Here is a 19,146-nt window from a genome sequence, read left to right on the forward strand (position 1 = left end):
CGCTTTCCAAGAACATGGAAAATGACACAAAGTCACACTATATGAGAGGGGAGTTCCAGAGAGCTCCTGGTGGGCACCCAGCAGCACCTCTTTAAGCAGCCGGTGCATGTGCCCAGGTTGACCCATGGCATCAATGGTCCCCAGGGCCACTGAATGGAATGAGTGTGAGCTCACACACCACACTGCCCACAGCCCAGCACAGCCCTGGGGCAGGTCAACACCAAATCCTTATCATTTCCCAAACTGGCCTGCTCCCTTGTAACACTGGGCATAAATTACAGAGGGGAAGACCGGGCTGGAAAATGTTTCAGGTTGCCGCTATGGGCTGGACATTTTGAACCCTGGACAAAGTGACTGGTATCTTTGTTTCTCCCGGGCCTGGAGCTCTTGTAATGGGCTGGGTGTGGGCCTTGATGTCTGCGATTCGCTCTTTAAACTTTTGCTGAAGGAATTTCTCTTCTTTGGAGTAGCTTTTTGCGAACACCGACATCAGCAGGCACCCTGCCATGGACGTGCCCCCGATGCAGAAGAGCACGGCGCCCGCCAGCTTGCACATGTCAAGGGCTCCATTAAACTGGACAGCATGTGTGTCCACCATCACGAAATTGGCCTCACCAAAGGCTTCGATTTTGGGGGGCACAAGAAAGCCCACTGCCAGGACAGTCAATCCGAGAATCACGAAGACTGTGCCCAAGATGAGTCCAACCTAGCGAAAGACACAATGAAATAAGATAGAGTAAACCTGGTACTTCAGGTCTCCAGGGTAGGACTGGCCTTGTTTTCTGAGACAAGAGACTGTCCCCAGTCACCTCTAATTTGTATGAGAAGCCTGCATAATTTTGTAGTTAAAAAAGAAGGTGAAGGAGGACTTTTCTGATTTTGATGCCAACCAGGAACTGCAGCACTGCCTTGATTTTTCCTTTGAGCTTCCTGTTTGTCCAGTGCTTTGCAATCAACAGCGCCCCCTTTGGCTTATGTTGTCTTGTTTGGTCTTGAGCAAGAGAAAAGCAGCCTGGATACCCAGGAGCTGGTGTTACTCTATCCACTAGGCTTTGGTGTTCTTAGAAGCTGGCCTGGGGCCCCCATTGATACCATGTTGTTTTGTGGGCACAATCAATCTTGCAGACCCTCAACATCAGACAGGCTCATTCTGCACCCATGATGAAGTGTGACAAACCAAGGCCACTTCATAATTTTGTCTAAGTGCAGACAAAAACAAGGTCATTGTGCAAACCACAAGATTCTGCGCACCTCCCACCCCACCCAATATGAATGACTGCTGCTTCTTTACAGTTACAGTCTTAGTCTCACTCTAGTCCACCCCCTGTATAGATAAGATTTATTAAGATACCCAATCATAGGATTATTCCTGATAATCCAGAGTGAACTCTGGCTCCTGTAGACTTCCCAAACCCCTGCAACCCCAAGTCACCCAACTAAAGCCCACATCCTATAATACATCCTTTCTTACATTCTCTTACAGAAATGCCCAGGAGCCCCTGTGGTGTCATTCTGTCTCACTGTGATGAGTAATATACTCAACTTGTTCAACATAGATGTGATTTAGGCAGGTGGCCATTGACAGTCTGTGTAACTACTCACCCCTTCCCCAAGCAGGTGAAGAAGGAACCATCATTACCAGTTTATAGGCAAGGAAATGTAGCCTTGTGGAGGGTAGGTCACTGCCCCAAAGATAGACAACTGGCAAGTAGCAGAGGATGGGCTAGAAGCCACAGATCTGACCTCCAGGCCAGTGCTCTTTCTCTTCTAACATGTGGCTGTTTGCGCTTTACTTGTGCAGATGTTGAGAAATGTTAAGAGCAGCAGATGGAGATGAAACTGCATTAGCTCAAGTTCTAATAAAATGTAACCCACTGAAAATGGAAAGTAATATACCATTTGGCGGTTGAAGCTCAGAGGTTTGGAATTAACAGACTCAGGCTTAGATTCTAGCAGTGCCAACTAGTACTTGAATCATAGAAGGAAAGTTACTTAAATACTCTCATTAATTTTCCCATTTATAAAATGATAAATGATAATAGTACCTACCTCATAAAGCTGTGAGGACAAAACGAGACCATGCCTGAGAGCACTCAGCCCTGTGCCTGCCTAAGTCATATGTTGTAATAAGTAGATATTATTATTATTATTTGGAAATGTGCCTCTTGTAAAATTATGCTGCATTGGCAAGAGCACTGCAACAGTCACTCAGGACTTGGAATAAAGAACAGTTAATACAGCTTATTTTTTAAACACATTTTTCATTTCCTCCTGTTCCTAATTGCTTTTAGTTAAAATAACAAGGTTGGAAAAATAACCAAATGTGTAACACCATTTAATCTTGAACATCTAAAATATATTTATCTATTTATTTACTATGTTTCAGGGTAATACACTTTATTAGATACTTCTTTAGTAGAAGGTTTGGATAATAGAAAACATTTGCAAATCCATCACTCTAACAAAGGGGGGAAGAGAGCTCGTATTACTGAGCATCGATTATGACCTAGGCACTGTGCTTTTCTCTTAATCCTCACCAGCATCTTATGAGATGTAGATATTTTTATCCCCATTTCACCTATAAGAAACTGAGGTTTATTAGATTGAAGAAACATAGTTCAAAGTCCACTCTTTAAGCACGTGGTCTCTAACCCAGGTCTGCATGACTTCTAAGCCCCACTCCCCACTTTCATTCTCCCATGATACTTCACCGATTACTATTTTGTACATTACCTCTATAATTTTTAAAAAATTACAATAAAGTTTTAGTCACCATATATGAATGAATTTCCATTATGTAATAGTGTAAAGAAACTGAAAAACCAACAAAAAGAGTCAGTATAATGTCTTCTGGAAAAAAAAAAAGAAAAACTATTGTACATAAGATATAAGTACTGCAGAAAAAATTGGGTTGTAAAATATCACACTTTGGATGGCTTTCTACATTTTTTGAAGAACGGTGTCAAATTCACCTTCAAAGACTAACCGTTATAATATTTAAAAGATGACTCATGTTGGAATATTCTGAATGCACAAACTAAATTAAATATCCATGGTGACATGCTTCATATGTCACTAAATTACCTCCCTCCTCAAGAACTGGTACAGATTCTCAAAAATTGAGGGCAGCAAAAATGTATCCATCTTCGTTTCTAAGGTTCCTAAGAGCAAGGGAGGCCAGGATGCTCCATCTTCTATTTCTGTCTTTCTGTCCGCAGCAGTCAGTCCAGCCTGTGTCCAATATATATTCCTGACTGATTAACTTAAACCACCAGACTGCTGAATCCGGAGCCAGGTGATTGATTCTCAGAGCAGTCTGTTCCTCAGTTGAACAGTGCTTTATAGATTAAAATCCACTCTTGGAATATCACTCAGAAGCTAAAAGGCAAACCCTGCCTTGCAGATGGCAGAACTCCTGCTCATTTCAAGAACTGGAAAGTGGCTGGCCTCCCCAAGCCTTCTCCCTTTTCCCTGTTAAATCAGAGGATCAGAGAGAGGCCCGCCATCTGTGGAGGGGAGCATGATGTAATGAATAGTATGTAATACCCAGGATTCTGGGGGTGCCATCAGTGCAAGTCTAATGAGGATCTCCAAAAGATGTGCCCAGAGAGGGACTCCAAACCTGTTCAGACATGTCAGGGAGAGCGTGGGATGGTAGGCATGAAGGGAAAATGCTGGGAATACTTCCCTGAGTGTAGTAGTGGTGAGGAGGGATGCTGGGATATATCCGCTTAATCCTGGTACCATCTTGGAGTACTGAATGGAATAAAAGTTTGGGGAGTGATGCCATATGGTATCATAAACTTTGTCTCTGGACACAGCTCTAAGTTGAAGTGGTCCCAGGTCTAAGAGAAAAGGGGCTCTATTAAATAGAGTTTAAGAAATGCAACACAGGTTTTTTTTTAAAGGTTCTAAGAGAGCAAACCAGCTCTGTTTGGAGCCATGCAAAGAGTTGCAATGCTGCTGGGTGAGGGGCTTCCCAGAGTAGCCTGGTAGTGTGGGATGTTAGATCCACACCAACAGGGAGAGAGAAGGGCCTCTCCAGGTGATGAAAAGCAAACTTTAAAGACAGCAGCAAGAGCAGTTTTTGTGCTGTGACTTCTGATGACTCTCTTGACTGTGCAAAGGATGGGTGAAAACCCAGTCCCTGCTGTTGCAAAGGAGGATTGGATGGCGGGGAGAGTTTGGATTCCAGAAATTCTGCAGCTGGGGGCCACAAGCCAGAAGCTGCTGTTGTTTTGACCAGCATCCCCTTTGTGGTCTGTCTGTGAGCTGATGAGATCTGAAAATGCAGTTCACTCCAGTAAGTAGAGCTGGCAGCAGGAGCAACGCAGCTGTTCTGGCAGAGGGGAGGCGGTAATGAGTGGTGGAAGCAGGAACCAGCATGGCAGGGAAGAGCGGCGTGTGGGGGGAGATGGCTGGATGGAGCTAAATGGGAAAGAAGCCTTCTGGGTTAGAAGTGAAATTCAGAAGCAGCGCAGCAAGAGTGAAGACTGGCTTTTCTTCTTCTCCATCAGCCCCGAGGGCTGCTGCCCACCGCTCCTTAGCAGGACCTGGGCTTGGAGTGCTGTCACCTGCCGGAGTGATGGCGGATTCTAACTCGTCTGTCCTGACCCTCTTGCCTGACCTGCTTGTAGGGACACTGAGCTTTGCAAAGCAATGACCAGTGCCGGGCTGGGATCAGGTCCTTCCACATATGCGTCACCTGGTACAGTCTCTACAGCCCTCCTTCACCTGGGTAGCAGGATCCTGCATTGGCTCCGCTGCCTTACAGAGGCTTTGTTCCTCCAGCCTGTCAGCACATTCAATCGCTTCCATCTTCAAAACCTATTCTAGAGCCCTGTGTCCTCCACTAGCTACTGCTTGAACTTATTCCTACCCTTGGTAGCCAAGCCTAGTCTTCCACCATTTCACTGAAACCCCTCTCTCTGAGGTCACTGATGACCTCCTAATTGTCAAATCCAATTTTTCTTTTCTTCATTTGAATATTCTGCAGTCATTGATTTTAAGTACTTAGGCTTTCTTAAAACCCTCACCAATGGTTACCCCTGACACAACTCTCTTCCGCTTCTGTCTTTAACAACTCACTCTTAACTTGCTTTGCCAGACGCTCTTAAATTATTGGTGTCCCCCAGGGTTCCAGCCCTGACTCACACCTCTAACTCAATATGTTCTCTCTATGGTTTAATTTGTGGCCGCAGTTTCAACTCCCACCTATATACCAGTGACTTCCAAATGTCCAACTCCAGCCTCGATTTCTCTCCTGGGCTGTAGCCCCACATTTATGACAGAAATGTCCCAAAGGCTCTGCAAAACCCAAATATTCAAAATGGTGTTCCTCTCTTCTTTCCTTCCCAGTTTTTCTGCATTCCTGCCGCCTGCCCATTCACTGAGTCCTTCCTCACATTCGTAGTCAATGGATAATTAAATCTTATGGATTCTGTCTCACAGAATTCTCTTGACTCTTGTCTCTCCATCACTACAGCTACTCTAATGGTAACAGAGCATTATTAACTCTTGCCCAGATCATTGCAACAGCATTCTGATGGTCTCCATGGCTAGTCTCATCCTTTGTCCATTTTTCAAGTGTCATCTGAGAATTTTTCTTTTTTTAGATAATAACCACATGGTTTCTTCTCTTAAGGGACTTCCTTATTCATTTCTAGAATAAAACCATCTCCTTAATATCTAGCAAGACTTTGAAGAGAAATCCAAGATGTAAGTTTAAACTCTTGACTTAGCTTAAGGGGGAAACTGGAGAGACTGGGACAGGTAGGAGGAGGGTCTTGAGAGAAAAGAGAGGTACCAGCATCATTTTCACTTTTAGTAAGTCTGTGGAGGAAGAGGTCTTGCCTTGTACCTGCCCATTGCTATTTAACACCCTTTGGGAGATTTCTAATATTGGTTGAGGGAAAGGTAAGGAGGAGGATAACCCTGAGGTGAGGAAAGAACGACTGGGCTAAGAAGACTGCTCCCGTTAGCTCATACCTGCAGTACTTCAGCTATCTGCTGCACCATCAAGTAGCAACTGTCTTAGTCAAGGTCAAGTGCAAGGGTGAGAAAGAAAAACTCCACCACAGCCTGTTAGGCCCTTGGGCAGAGGTAGTGGGTGGCAGGGGGTAGGTGGGACCGTGTCACATAGATTTTTGCAGATGTCAGCAGTTGCAGGTAAATTAGCAGTGGCGGAGGCCACCATGCAGTAATCCAGAAGCTGTGAGGCACAGAGAATGTGTATAATACTGTGTGTGTGTGTGTGTTTGTGTGTGTGTGTGTGTAGGGGCTGTTTACACCTGATTGTGAGACAACCTTCCCAAGAAAGCCTAGCTTTATTATCTTACCTTCTCACTGTACTCAATCAAGCAGGAAGGTTCTGGAGAAATTTCTACTTCACAGCCTGCTGAGTCTCTGTGATCTGGCTCTTGTATACATTACCGTGTTCATCTCTCGGCCTTTGTCCTCCACGCCTAACTCTTACCCCAGCCACAGTGAACTCTTGGCATCTCCTGAGCATGCCATCTTCTCTCATGACGCAGCTTCTGTGACGCTCTTCTTTCTGTAGTGCTTTTCTGTTCCTGTGAACTCTTCTGTGGAGTCACTTCCTCCCCAGGCTGCATCAGGTCTGTCCAGTAAGTACTGCAACAACTGGCACAGTGGCTTGTAACAACCTCTGTACACATATACCTTCCTTATTTGACTGTGAACTCCGTCAGGTGAAGAACAGTGTTGTGTTCACAGCTGAATCCTGGAGCCCACCACAGAGGCTTGTGCACGGTGGACATATAAACGTGTAGAAAGAACAGCATTGTGAGAGCGAGGTTACATTGGTCCATGTGGTAGAGCAAAGTTTCTAGCTCAGGCCCATTTGATTCCAATCCCTGTTCTCATTAAGCCCCTCCTTGCTGCCCACTGCTAAGGAGCTGGCTCAGCAGCAGAGTCCTCCTGAGGCTCTGTGAGCGTGGCCCCCAGTGAGAGACCCACGTGGCCTCAGCAATGCTATAGTGGAAGAGAGGGAAGGGGGAGCCCACGTCTTGAACCACTTACAAGATGCAGATTGAAATGAAAGAAAAAACATAAAAAAGTATCATAATAGAAACACGTGCATAATCAGTGCTTTTCTCTGGGTTGATTCAAAGCACTTCATACGCTCACTGGCATGAGTTCCCTTATATTCCCTAGGAGGAAACCCAAGAATGGTTGGTTTATTCCCTTGGTAGAGGTGAGGTCTCTAAGACAGTGAATTCTTTGGTTTTTCAGGTTGACTGTAGGCTTCTGAGTGCCCAGTCTAGTGTTTTATGGTCAGGATGTAAGTCTAAGATTTGGATTTTGCTGGAATATAATCTCTATGAGGCCGTGGACTTTTGCCCAGTTTTATTCTCTGAAGTAGGTCCAGCACAACAGGGAACAAATACTTCTGGATCTTGTTTGCATAAAACAGAAGAGAGAAAATACTGAAATCTGAATTCTAGGCTTGGTAATTTACTGAGAGTTCTTTATTGTAAATCCTTACCCATGTATTATTTGATGGATTTATAGCTTCACAACTCATATCACTACTAGTGCTTTGGAACCACTAGCCTTTGCAATATTCTGTATGTCAGTGGCATTTTAGGCTCTTGGCACAATAGACCTGTGAGGCAAATATTTGTTTTTTTGACATATAGAGAAGCAACCACCCACCTACCTGGGTAAATACAAGATGTGCCAAGCTTGGCTATGTATTTCATTGGTCCAGGCCAGTACGGAGTCATCAGAGGTGACACTTGTACAGAATAAGAAGGCTGGCTTGACCAATTCTAATACAGAGTGCCTGACACTAGTAAGATTTTGAATCAACACAGGTCTTGGGTAATCATAGTAGCAACCATATTACCAATATTTTATATATTAACTAGATTTCCAGTTTTATTTCTGTTTCAGAACTCAGTGTTCCATACAACGTCTGGTGCTAGGAGCTAATATATTAAGCACTTATCAAGTGCCTCCCGGACATTGTTCTAAGCTCTTTGCATCTGTTATCTTATTTAATTCTCACAACTTATGTGGCAGGTACTATAAGTATCACCGTTAGAGGCTCATTTAAGGTCAATTAAATTACCCAAAGTTACAGAGCTGAGATTTGAACCCATGTAATCTGAGGACAGAGTCTGTGCTTGTAACCATCACTATGTTACGTTGCCTCTTGTTAAACTCTATTGCCAGTACATTGTAAATTTATGTCAGTATCAACGTCAAAGTTTCTGGGATCTTTTGGGGATGATCAGAAACCTCCAAAACACAGAATATTAGACCTGGAGGGAATTCAAGGCGTCATCTAAAGCTGTGCCTTCTCAGTAGCCCTTCCTACATCCTTGTCCTTTTCTTGATTTCTAAATGTTGGAACATTCAATGCCCTCTTCTCTCTTATGTCTACACTCTCTTCCTAGGTGATCTTGTCTAGTCTGGTACCTTATATACACTGTATATATCAGCGACTCCCAATTCATGAGCTGAAGTATATTTAAATTGCTACTAGAGATCTCCACTTGCATGTTTAATAGGCACCTCCAATGTAGCCATGCCAAAGTCAAACTCTTGACTCCCCACCCATCCCACTGCTCTCCTGGTGTTCTCCATCCCAGTGAATTATAACATCATCCACTAAAGAGCTCAGGCTGCAAGTCTCTAAGTCATACTTGACTCTTCTTTCTTTCGTTTCTAATTTGCCAACATGTCCTGACAGCTTGGCCTTCAAGCTTTATGCTAAATCTGACTACTTCTCGCCATCTCCATTAACACCACCGTAATCTAAGCCACCATTATTCTTGCCTGGATACTTTAACAGCCTCTTAAGTAATCTAGCTGCTTCTATCCTTGCCTTCCTATAATTTATTTTCCGTACTGTAGCCAGAATGATCTTGTTAAAATACTGGTCGGGTCATGTCACTCATCTGCTTGAAATGTTCAGGTGGCTTCCCATGGATCTCAAGGTAAAAGCCAAAGTCCTCACTGTCACCTACAAGGCTCCACACAAATCATCTGTGTCCTGTTATTTTTCTGAATCCATCACCTGTTCTTTCCCCTCTCTCATTCCTCTCCAACCAGGTTGGATCTCTTGCTATTTTTCAAACACACCAGTGTTCCCATTTCAGAGCTTTTGGACTTGCTATTTTCCCAGCCTGCAATGACCTTCAGCCAGGTAATTTTATGGTTTCCTCCCTGGTATTTGCTCAAAGGTCATCTCCTCTGAAAGGCTGTGATCAGCATAACTAAACACCAGTTCTCCATCCTTCCCTATCCTCTTATTCTGATTTATTTCTCTTCATAGCACTTGCCACTACCCTTCTGTTGTGTGGTTTATTCGTTTATGGTCTGTTTCCCACGATAGATTGTAAGTTCCTTGAGGGCAGGGACTTTTTCTTCTCCCATTTACCACTTTAATTTCTGGTACTTTGCAACTTGGCACAGAGTAGGTGCTCACTAATTATATGCTGAATGACTGAACTTATTGTCCGGTGAGGCTCCTTCCACCTGAGGAAGCTGAAGCTCATAAAGCCTCATGACCACATATCCAGGAGAGGCAAGCTGGCAGACTGACCACTGTATTATGTCTCAGTATTAACTCTTTCTAGTATCCAACTGTTTTTTCTAATAATTATTGTAATTTGTCAACTGATACTTAACCAAACCTTAAGGGAGGCTGAAAGCATGTTTTGCCTTTGGATGGCTGTCATAGTTGGTGAATTTAGTGGCACATTAATAACAATAGCAAAAGTAATAATTAACGATGGCAATTATATCTATTTATGTTTAACCTGCAAATCAACAATTGTGCTGTGTGTAGAGGCTTTCTTCAGCCCAAGGGTTATAGTCTCCTTTCCTAAGGAAGAAAACTGCACTTACTGTCACTGAGAGGGATGCACACACAGAGTCCCAGACTTCTCAGTTCTCTATTGCTGAATTATTTCCCGTATCAAATGACTTCTCCACTTCCTGAGTTAAACACATGCTCTTTACTTACCTTCCAGAATACTGAGCTCCACCTGTTAGGTGATCTCTGGATCTGGAAATCATCCTCATACTCCCAGATGGAGGTGGTACAGTCCTCATAAAACTGGTGCAGGTACGACCGGACTCCATAGCGCTGGCACCCGCCCTCGGTAGCAGCCTGTGCCTGCTTGGACCCACAGACGTTGCTGCAAGAACTCATCCTTCCCAGCTGGAATGACAGCACCCACAGGCATCAACCACATGAGTTCTGGCCTCAGTATCAAAAGGCAAATTAAAGGTAAGAACCAGGCTGAATAATGTCAGCCTGTTTGAACAATGCTCTTTTCTGTCAAGAAAAGACACGTTTAAAGACCTGCCTTTCTGACCCAAGCTGCTCTTCTCTACTGAATGCAAAATTATCCCAAACACTCAATAACTAGAACTGGTTTTCCATAAATGAAACGAGACACAGCTCACTTAGATGATGCAAAAATTTAAGCAGGAAGCACATGAGAAATGGCAACAAACCAGCTGAGATTTTCAGTGTCTTGACAAGAAATCTTTAATCTCTTAGAATCCAGTAGTCTTTACACTTCCATGTTAAAGGATTAGGAAGGCACTCTCACTTGGTACAGATGGAATTTGTCCTGGACTGTCCTCTTAAATGCTTAACCATGTTCCCTTGTGGAAACTACATGGTGTTACGTAGCTATTTGAAATTTTGCCTTCGGATCTCATGTATCTTGCTGTAACAATTGTCAAGTTGTACAGAAGCTTTATTAAAAAGTTGCTGAGCAACTTACGCTTCATGCTTTATCACAAATGGCTTGGCCAATAATTGATACCTCACTGACACTGACTCTAACTCCAGATATTTCAGGCATTATTTATGGATACATCTGTCCACGTGGGATGCTAGAGCATAATGTAGAGGGTAGACCTACCTTTTACTATTTCCCATTAAGTGTCTACTATAAATAAAAATGCAGAGAATTGTTTAACGAAACTAAGCTCTGGGTGGGTTGTTTGGGACTCTGCCTTCTTCAGATGGAAATTTCAACTTGATCTGATCTAATTTGACCTTAGAGGCATGTGGTTAATAATTCATGGTAAAAAAAAAAAAGGAATTACTGAAGGACAGAAATTTTGGTGAGTAAGAGAATTCTCAGTTATTCTGTTTGTTCTTTGGTTTTCTGATCTCCATATAAGCAGATAAATAGGTAGCTAGAAATGTGAAATACTTTTTTAGATTGTTCAATTATCCTCTAGATGGTTTTCCCTGTGTGGACATAGTTTTAGACTCTAGACAGTTTTCCCTGTCTCAACATGACAAAGCAAGGAACAATATAGAAGGAGAATAATTTTCCCACTGACCCAGGTTCTCAGGACCTGTGCTATAATCCAGGCAATAAGAAGACATATTAAATGTTTCCAATTACTTGCCAAGAAATCAAGTAGTAATGTTTACCTACAAGAAAAACTTAACCTAAAATTCTAGCAGATGTTCCTGTGTGGCCACTTAGTTTGGTTGTATAGAATCATGGGGCTAAAGTCAAAGTTGAACCCAGGGACTCACTGTCCCATGGCCACAAAGTGAACCCTTAAGAATATCTTGTAAATGTGTGCCCTCAGCCACAAGTGGGTTTTGGTTAGAACATGTGGTCAAATTCAGGAAAATAGGGCCCTGACCTTAGAAAAATGATGCAAACTGGTATAACTGATGGTGACTGATAACCTCATCTTTTAAAGTGTTGGTCAGTGTTACATTTAGTGCCTACCTCCTAGTGACTTCTTCCTGTCTCAGGTCCAGCTACCATCTAAAGAAATCACCCACGAGGAGAGATCAGGGAAGGAATTTTTTTTTTGTTTTTTTGCTTTTTAACATTTCAGAAGGATATTATTTCATTAAAAAAATCAAGATTTCAGAAGGGACTTTGCCTGATTAGAGCTGCAGTGTCTGATGGACCAAATTCTTTTGTTAACCTAGTTTTCATATTTTAAATGCTAGGATGATCTCTTCAGTACCTTTTATTTAATGCTTACACAAAGAAGATGATTAATAAGGGCCCATTACTAGTGATATCCAAGTAGAATAATTTTAAAGGCACTTTCTTTTAAGACATTCTAATAAACTTTCAGTCAAGGGGAAATGGGATTAGTATTACTAAGTCTGCTTTGTCACTGAAGAAACTGAGGCAAAGAAAAATCATCTGCTAAAGGTTATATCATGAGTCCAGGAGCAGATGAAAGATGACAATACAGTAAACAGGAGTATAGATTGAATCATATATTTGCATAATCAGAACCAACTCATACAAATATATATGTTCAGGTTTTCAATAAAGCATTGGAGACTTTAACATGAAAAAAGGACAAAAATAGATATGATAGGAATAAAAACAATCCCTCATAGCAACAGTAAGAGTTATCTTCCTTAGATGCTAAAATCATTCTTCCTCAGGATTTAGCTTTAGTGCAGAGCAGGACCTTGTGACATATTGTAGTCATTCCCTGCACTGCTTGTTTCCAGCACACTAGGTTAAATGTTTCTGCTTTATAGGATGAGACTCAGTAGTCCAACTTGGTTAAACACAATATAGGTAAAATCATAAAAGAGATAGAAAATGTCATAAAACAAATGCTTTTGAGCCTGAGTGATAGATGGCTCTACTCTAAGTCAGAATGGATTTTTAGTGATGTTAGACACATTCCAGAAGAGAAATCCCAACACATCTTACTCTCTCCTCCAGGCATACAAAGTACAAGAACACGGCCTGCGCTGTGATAACCACACAGAGCAGAGAATGGGCTCTAATGCTAGTTCTTGATCTACAACTTACTGGTTTTGACATCTCAGGTAAGCTCAGTAACCTCTCTGGGCTATGGTTGCATCATCCTTAAAATAAGATGGCTGGACCAGATAACCTCTAATTCTTTCTAGACATAGATTTTTCAAGAGTCTTTGGCCATGAATTTACAGAATGAGTCTATTATTTTTGTCTGATAAACAACTGGGCTTAGGGATTTCCCATCTCCTCCCATGGTCTCAATGATTGATTGTCAGATTGCTTTATTATAGTGTGCATGAAGCTTTAGTTTAAAAGAGTATATAAGCTACTAGTTAGGTTAGTTACTTGGTATTCAGTAGACTGAATGGTTGTGTATTGTTTATTTGTTCAATAAGTTATTTTAGTGTAGTGTACATTGCCGAAAATAGTAGTCCATGGGGGGGTCTTAGAGGTTTCATACATCTTTCCAAACATATAATTTGTTGGAATTCACTGTTAGAGGAGACGGATCACGTGGTAGAACATGTATTTTAAAATATAACATTTTAGAGTAGAAATTTTGCACTTGCGAAATCTCAACAGAGAGTTACATTCCTCATAGGTAACTTTTTGTCCCAATATAGAAAACGTTACAGTTATTTGGAATCTACTTGGTTGATTGACACCTCCAGTATCATAAAGAGGATACATGAGGTCATTTCATAAAGTCACTTTAAAAGCTGAGCAATGAGTATACGATAAACTAGGGTTGAGAAGAAAGGGGAGGTATGTGCAAAGGCGTTTCAGCTTGCCTCAGCATTTATTTAATGAGTAAGGTTTCTTGAGAATTGTGGCGTTTGTGTTTCAATAGGTGTAGTAGTGGCAGCAAAAATAGTAATGTTAAATCTATGGCTGCTGTTAGTGATGGATCCTGAAGGGGCTCCTTTCTTGAGAGAAAGACTTAACATCCTAGGAAGTACATGCATGGGGGGGGAGGTGAGTGAAAATATTCTCCAGTATTGTATTTAAATGAGTCCTTGTGAGTTTTCATTTTATAAACATTCTGGTGGAGCCTGTTGCATCTTCACTGCCAGCATGGCCATGGTGATGGAGCACAAGCAGCATAAGTGTCTGGTTACTTGGTCATCTATGAAGGGGGAATTGTTTTCATTTTTCCTGAAGGACCTTATGGGTGCTGATAAGTGAGGATCCATCCATGGTTTCTTCTTTTTATTATTTGTTTATGGTATCTATTTCAACCGCATGCACAGTTATACATTAAATGGATATTCAAACCCCCAAACTCTTCTGAGAGGCTTTCTACAATGAGCATAATAAATATCAGCCCTCTATCACTCTCTATCCCCTTGTCTAGATTTGTTACCCTTCATAGAACTTGTTATTACCTGATCCTCTGTTATGTGGTTTATTTGATGGTCTGATAGACCTTGTACACGATAAACTGTAAACTTCACCAGGGCAGGGACATTCTCTGTCCTGTTTACCACTTTGAAATTTCTTGGCACAGAGTTCCAGATGGGTTGGTGTGGATGATGGCCTGAGTGGTCCTTGATTTTTCATTCCTCCCTTCCTTCGGTGTTTTTAAACCACTGGTTATATGCCAGATTACGTGACACGGTGCTTACAAAGATGAGTGGGGCACACATTTTGCTCTCAGTTGACTCTTGGGTTAGAAGAAGAAGCACTTCTGAAGCAGTAAGTGCAACAAAATGGGCACCAAAATGAGGTATTTGCAGCAGGAAGAAGTATAAATGCTGAGAATCCCTTGAATGATTACTCTATTCAGCAAACAAACCCATGTGTGTGTTACCATGATCTGTATGTGTGCTACTACACTACAGTATCAGTTTGTTGGAAATTTGAATTTCAGTCTAATAGAAGCAGTTACTCTTTATTTTACTTGAAAAATGTTCATAGCCATGGAAATAGAAATTAGGCTTTATGCCTCATGAAACCTTAAGAATACCAGAGATTTTACAGTATTTGTCTTCATGGTCTCCTTGAGAGAAGAGAGGCAGAAAACTGAGGCACAAAAAGGATGAGTGTTTTCCCATGGCTCTGTGTGTGAGTCAGTTGTGAAGCCAGGCACAGGCCCTGTTCTATTTATTCTCTTTGAAAGATCACTCAAGTTTTCATACTGCTTTTCTCTCCCATAAAATCATTCTGAGATAATGAGAGTGAAGTTCCCATTAGAGACACTTTTCCACAGGGCCAGTGCTGCAAGGTATAGGCGCATAGCTGATTTAGACCATTTATCCAACACTACACCAAAAGGTCAATTCGCTTAAAAGAATCAGTTAGACTCAAGAGTGGATGCAGGAAGGCATGAAAGCCTGCTAACAGCTTTTTCATATTTAAATCAGGCATTCTGGAATTATATAAGCATAACCTTAAAACCTGAAAATGTATTTCTGCCAGTGAACCATTTCAGAGATATTTTATTGTCCTGGAATAGTGGTAGAGATTGTGGCTCTGCACTGTGAGTTTTTATTTCCTCTAAGTCAGTGGCTATGCAGCCACTTTTATAATTTTTAAAAAAGGGGGTAATGATACGCAGTTATCTTATTACTTTGCCCCTTTGAGATGTACTTTTAAGTAAGGTAAAATAAAGTCCAAAACCGCAATGAGAAGAGAAAAAGAACCCATATTCTCTTTAAACCTCTTCTTTATCGATGTGCAGACCAGAAGGTGCTTATGAATTTACATGTGACAAGGTTTGAGTCTTACCTTTGAAATCCTCCTCTTCCTCTTCTTGTTGTTTACTCTTTGACCTTTCCTTTTAATGGCTCATTCTTCAAACCTATTTAAGAACAAAAATCTCTGCAGAATGTGATCCAGATAAAAGTCTAAACTTCATAAGTCATTTTTATAACTTGTAAAGAATAATTTAATATCGACAAAAACATTGACAAAGGACTTCCTGTTCAAGAGCAAAGATAGTTTTTTCTTTTTTACAAAAGTATAACATATTTTATAACTTTTTAATGGGCTCTCATGAGAGTTTATAGAGTCAATAAGACAATATAAATGAAAAGGGCTATGTAAACTATAACACATTATACAAATATATTCTCATTTTGATATAATTCTATTCCATGTAGTCAATAATACCAACTAGACTGACCAATTTGTGTTTTACAAATTGTAAAGAAAAAGATGACTTGCTTCCCAGGTACTCCAGACTTGATCTCTTTGGTGCCTGTCCCATTATAGTGTAAAATAAATTAATCTTATAGCTATTGTATTTTCTGATCCATTTACATGCATTTTAGACTTACTAAGGCTCTTTGGATGATTTACTCATTAGGTTGATTTTTACTCCTATATCCATTTTCTTCCTATCACGATCATTTTACTTTCCATCTGCCTAAGAAAAGCAGGTGCCCATGCAAGATTTAATTAAAAAGCCATTGCCAGCTATAGAGCTATTGGTTTCCTACATTACTGTAGTCATGTGAAATAAAATAACTGGGGCTATATTTTTCAAGAGGCATTAAGAATTCTTTCTGATGAACAGTCCCCCATCCATATGCAGGAGAATCTCGAAGACTTGAGGTGTGTAAGCCTAGTTGAGCCCTGAAAAACTGTTTTCAGTATTTTCCAGGTTCAGTCTGTATGTACCATGGCCAAGCCAACCTTCTTCAAGACTCATTTTTTTTTGTCCTGAAATTTTATTTTTTGGGTGGTATGTGAGCAGATTTGGGCAAAGAAGCAAATTATATTAGGATTCTGGGTCTGGATAAGTAAAAGAAAACAAGTCTGTCTGTCTGTCTCTCATCTGTGCCTGTCTCTCTCATTAAATGTCCCTTCTTTTTATCTGTCGCCTTCCCCCTTTCCTTTGAGGGAATTGACTCCACACATGGCCCTTCACCAAAGGCTGGCTTGGTCTGGAGCCAAAGGAACTCTTCAAGGTGCTGAAAACATTTCTGCTACAGAGCCAGGAACCAATTAAGTAAACATAAGCTGGTCACCTCCAGCTCTGTTTTCTTTGAGGTCATGAGCTTTGGTAGGACCCCCACCCAAGCCCCCTTTCTAACAACACAAAGAAGTAGGTGCTGAGATCATATCAAAAACTCAAACGTCTTTAGATACACGGCAGAGGAGTGGAGAAGACAAGGAGGGGGTAAATTCAGCCTGGAAAAGAAATCAAATCAGTTTTGCAAACTCCAAATACATACATTTTTACTCTTATCTAATATTCCAACTTTTCTCGTCTCACAGGAAAGAAACTCCTGAGTTTTCCCTGTATACCTCCCAAATTCTTACATAACACAAACCACAAACCGCCAAAGCATGGAGTTGGCTACTCCTAATTTGTACGTGTTCGTGGATTTTAATACGCATGGGTTTTGTAGAGATTTGTGTCCATATAATAAACGTGAACGAGTTAGGGGTGTGGTGTGTGTGTGTGTGTGTGTGTGTGTGTGTGTGACTGAGAGAGAGAGAAAATATGAATATTTGTGCGTGTGGAGAGAGGAAGGAAAGAAAAAGGAGGAGCGGGAGAAGGGCACATCGAACCTAGAAAACCTCACCCCTGGGCTCCGCAAGGCTTTACCTGCCCCCTGCGATCCCCTGACCCGTGGAGCAAATGCAGCCAGCTAGCCGCAGATCTCTCGCTGGGGTCCCATCGCCGCCACCACCGCCGCCGCCGCCGCCGCCGCCGCCGCCGCCGCCGCCGCCGCCGCCGCCGCCGCCGCCGCCGCCGCCGCCGCCGCTCCAGCCTAGGCGAGCTCAACCTGCGCGTGATTGACAGCTGGGCGTCCCGCGTGCCCGCGCATCCGAGGCCCGCGCAGCCGCCGCCGAAGGGGCCGGGTCGGCGCTGCGCGGACGTGAGGCGAGTGGGCGGGGCCCGGATTGGCCAGCCCCGCTTCCGGCGCCCGGAGACTGGTCGTCCGTATAGGAGGGTGGCTGGCCTTCTGGGAGGCTGGTTACTTTGCGGAAGCTCCACGGGGACGGGCATCTTCTCTGCCTTCTGCCGTGTCCAGTTTTCTTCTTCTGCCCAGCACAGTATCTGGCCGTAGCAGGCTCCATACACGTATTTTTTAGATGGATGGAGAAGGCAGACGGACCTGCTGTGTGTTTCTTCCACACCCCCCACCCCGGTCCAGCCCCCCATTTGTAAAGGCTTATCCGGACCCTGTTTTTTGTCCTTGACGAGACCCGAGGTGAGGAACTTTCCTGGCAGAGCGGTGCCCAACTGAAAGAACCTTTTCACTTCTGTCAGCGTTGGGCACTTTCAGTGTCTCCCCTCATCCCCGATCCCAAGGTCATTAAGACTTACATGGGTGAGATGGAAGAATGATGGAGAAAATGAATTAAATGATGATATTCAAGAAAACACACAAATGCACGAAGGCAAGAACATACTAGAAAATTACCTGTGAACACCTCAGAAAAGTGTGTGTAGGTGTGGGCAGGTTAGCATATAAATACAACGACCCCTGCTTCAGGAGACTTTCTGCAGACCCCTGGTAAGTGGCATAATGCTGAAAATGATTACTAAAATAATTAATATTTGCACAGCCATTCTACACATAATAGCATCCAATATTTACGTGGTGTTTACTGTGTCCCAGGCGTTGCTTTCAGTATTGTACATATATATATTCATTATATGCATATTAAATCATTAAGTCCTCACATCAGCCCTATGTGTGGGGGTTATTCTTTATTATTCCAATTTTACAAATGAGGGGGCTGAGGCATAGAGAGAAGTGACCTGCCCCCATGGTGATACAGCCTCACAATTGCTCGTCATGGGTCACACAGCTGCTAAATGGTGGAGGGGCACTGGAATCTACAAGGTTATCTCCTGGAGAGGATTTAGGGTATAAGTGATACTTTGCTTAAAAAAACTAAGAAACAACTCTATTTTTATTAAACAGTGGATATATCAAAGCAAATGTCGAGCAGATGCTTCAAGGAGAACCAAAAGATGGCTGTGTCTTCCATGTTCCTCTGGTTCGCAACTCATGTCCCAGTTTCAACACCACTTAAGCCTGTAGGTGCCACTTATTTCTTACTCCCTTCCCAGTCTTCATGAAAGTGCATCTTTCAGGAGTTTTGACATGTGGCTTGTTAGCTTGCTTTTTTTCCATATTCAGTGTGTGGATCTGGTGAAGATTTATTTATTCTTAGATTGTGACATGGCTACTGTGTTTTCCTATCCTTGAAAACCCAAAAGAATCAGCACATGTGGAAATATTCAGGGGCTCAGAGTTGTACATCTGTCAGAGGTTAGTCTTTGGGAAGGGCGTGGCTGACTTCTTGTTGGTTTCTGCTAAGTGTGATGGTCTCTTTTGACAATGCACGAAGAATCTATCATCCATTAATCCAGAGAGTTAGTCTAAATAGGGCTTAGAATCAGACAGACGTGGGTTTAATCCTGGCT

At 42.3% G+C, this 19,146-nt stretch overlaps 1 protein-coding gene across 1 annotated transcript; it reads right to left on the bottom strand.

Annotated features, from left to right (window-relative positions):
• Positions 1–307: 307 nt before the first annotated feature.
• On the bottom strand, positions 308–10,186 carry NRSN1 (neurensin 1; the record flags this gene model as incomplete). Its single annotated transcript, XM_079712888.1, has 2 exons — positions 308–706; positions 9,998–10,186. 2 exons carry the CDS (start codon positions 10,184–10,186, stop codon positions 308–310), a joined length of 588 nt encoding a protein of 195 aa, XP_079569014.1.
• Positions 10,187–19,146: the final 8,960 nt, after the last annotated feature.

The sequence above is a fragment of the Hyperoodon ampullatus genome (assembly GCF_949752795.1).
Source record: "Hyperoodon ampullatus genome assembly, chromosome: 10".
NCBI lineage: Eukaryota > Metazoa > Chordata > Mammalia > Artiodactyla > Ziphiidae > Hyperoodon > Hyperoodon ampullatus.